The 1,557-nt window shown below is 45.7% G+C and overlaps 1 protein-coding gene and 1 long non-coding RNA gene across 3 annotated transcripts in view; one reads left to right on the forward strand and one right to left on the reverse strand.

Moving 5' to 3' along the window:
- The window catches only part of RAB7A (RAB7A, member RAS oncogene family), a 31,247-nt gene that overhangs the window by 21,079 nt on the left and 8,611 nt on the right, over positions 1 to 1,557 (forward strand). For both annotated transcript variants that reach the window (XM_019536851.1, XM_019536852.1), the window contains exon 2: positions 623 to 683. In XM_019536851.1, the coding sequence (XP_019392396.1) occupies positions 631 to 683 (53 nt within the window). In that variant the 5' untranslated portion in view covers positions 623 to 630. The remainder of the gene's footprint in view (positions 1 to 622; positions 684 to 1,557) is intronic.
- LOC109311287 overlaps positions 1 to 1,557 on the reverse strand; it is a 19,530-nt gene that overhangs the window by 2,477 nt on the left and 15,496 nt on the right. The gene's annotated exons all lie outside the window — the stretch shown is intronic.

A 1,557-nucleotide genomic window follows, 5' to 3' on the forward strand; every position in this document is an offset into this window, starting at 1 on the left:
AAATGATGGTATGTGCCCAGCTCCAACAGATGTATTTAGATTGCCTAGTGGTCCCTTCCCACCTTGTGCATACTCTCTTCCACTGAGGCTGAAGGTGTCCTACTGGATCATAGATCAGAGGTTAAAAAAACTAGTTACTTGTGTACTAACAATTATTCTTGTTTTCCTGTTGAACACCTTGAGTTCTAACACTGATCAGGGAAGTAGTAACTATTCCAGGAGTGGTGCACTTATGTGCCTTTTGGCTTCAGACTAGAGCTTGGTGTATCTGGTCCATCTTCTTGCTTCCTCTTTTGGGATACCCCAAACACCTGTAAACTGATACTGTCTCTACTGGGATCCTAACTCTATCTTCAGTGACAATGTGCTGATACTGCCAGGTTATAGTGCAGTTTAGAGTATAGGTCCACAAAAGATAAACCAGCTTCAGTTGCCGACATGTACCAGCCTCTAATGCATGCAGACTGTAGAACTTCTCAGGAATGCTGTGGAGCAAAATTTGGAGTTGCATAAGACCTGGAACCTGTCTCGGTTCTGACGGAGCAGTTGACTTTTGTAGCCTTCTTTGTGCAATAGGTAGTTCCTCATCTGATTTGACAGGATTCATTTCTTTCTCTTCCAGTTTGAAAGATGACCTCTAGGAAGAAAGTGTTACTGAAAGTCATCATCCTTGGAGACTCTGGGTAAGTGGAGCTACATAAGGTAATAATCTGCTTCAGTCCAGCTGGGAGCAGAGCAGAACCGGGAAGTGTTATTTTTCTTTGATTCTCTGAAATGGGATTGGAGAGAACTCTAGGAGGCTACATCTAGTCCAACTTCTTGCTCAAAGCAGGACTATCCCCCAACTATATCATCCCAGCCAAAGTGTTTTTTGTCTAATTGGGTTTTAATCTCCAAGGAGGTAGTTGGGCTGTAGAAAGCATCTAGCTGCTTTTTACACATGAATGTAGTTTCCCATCTTTCCATACGCTTTGTTATGGCTCTAGCAGTATTGCCAGCTTGTTAGGCAAGGGAGAACTTGGTTGAACTGGGGCAAAAATGCCTGTCTTTTAGATGAAATGATTCCAAGGGGTAAAGTGCCCCAAATAGTTTGCTGAAAGGGGCACATGGACCAGGAAGTGGTGGGACATGGCTTCTGCCACTTGAGGGGTGGGGCCTTAAAGAAGGGATGTGTGCCCACTCATCTACCACACAATTACAAACCTGAAACAGAAGTCTTAATATTAAAAGAGGCTTTCATCTCATCATCGGTATTTCATAGTTTCATACCTTCTAGGGTCGGAAGGGACCTGAGCAGATCATCTAGTTCGACCCCCTGCCATGGCAGGAAAGAGTACTGGGGTCAAACGACCCCAGCAAGGTGTTCAGCTAACCTCCTCTTAAAGACCCCCAGGGTAGGAGCCTGCACCACTTCTTTTGGAAGCTGGTTGCAGACCCTAGCCGCCCTGACTGTGAAGTAGTGCCTCCTGATATCAAACCTAAACCTACCCTCTGCCAGCTTGTGACCGTTATTCCTGGTCACTCCTGGCGGTGCTCGGGGAAACAGTGACTCCCCCA

Source organism: Crocodylus porosus, unplaced genomic scaffold (assembly GCF_001723895.1).
Source record: "Crocodylus porosus isolate Cpor-Errol unplaced genomic scaffold, CroPor_comp1, whole genome shotgun sequence".
In the NCBI taxonomy this organism is placed as follows: domain Eukaryota; kingdom Metazoa; phylum Chordata; order Crocodylia; family Crocodylidae; genus Crocodylus; species Crocodylus porosus.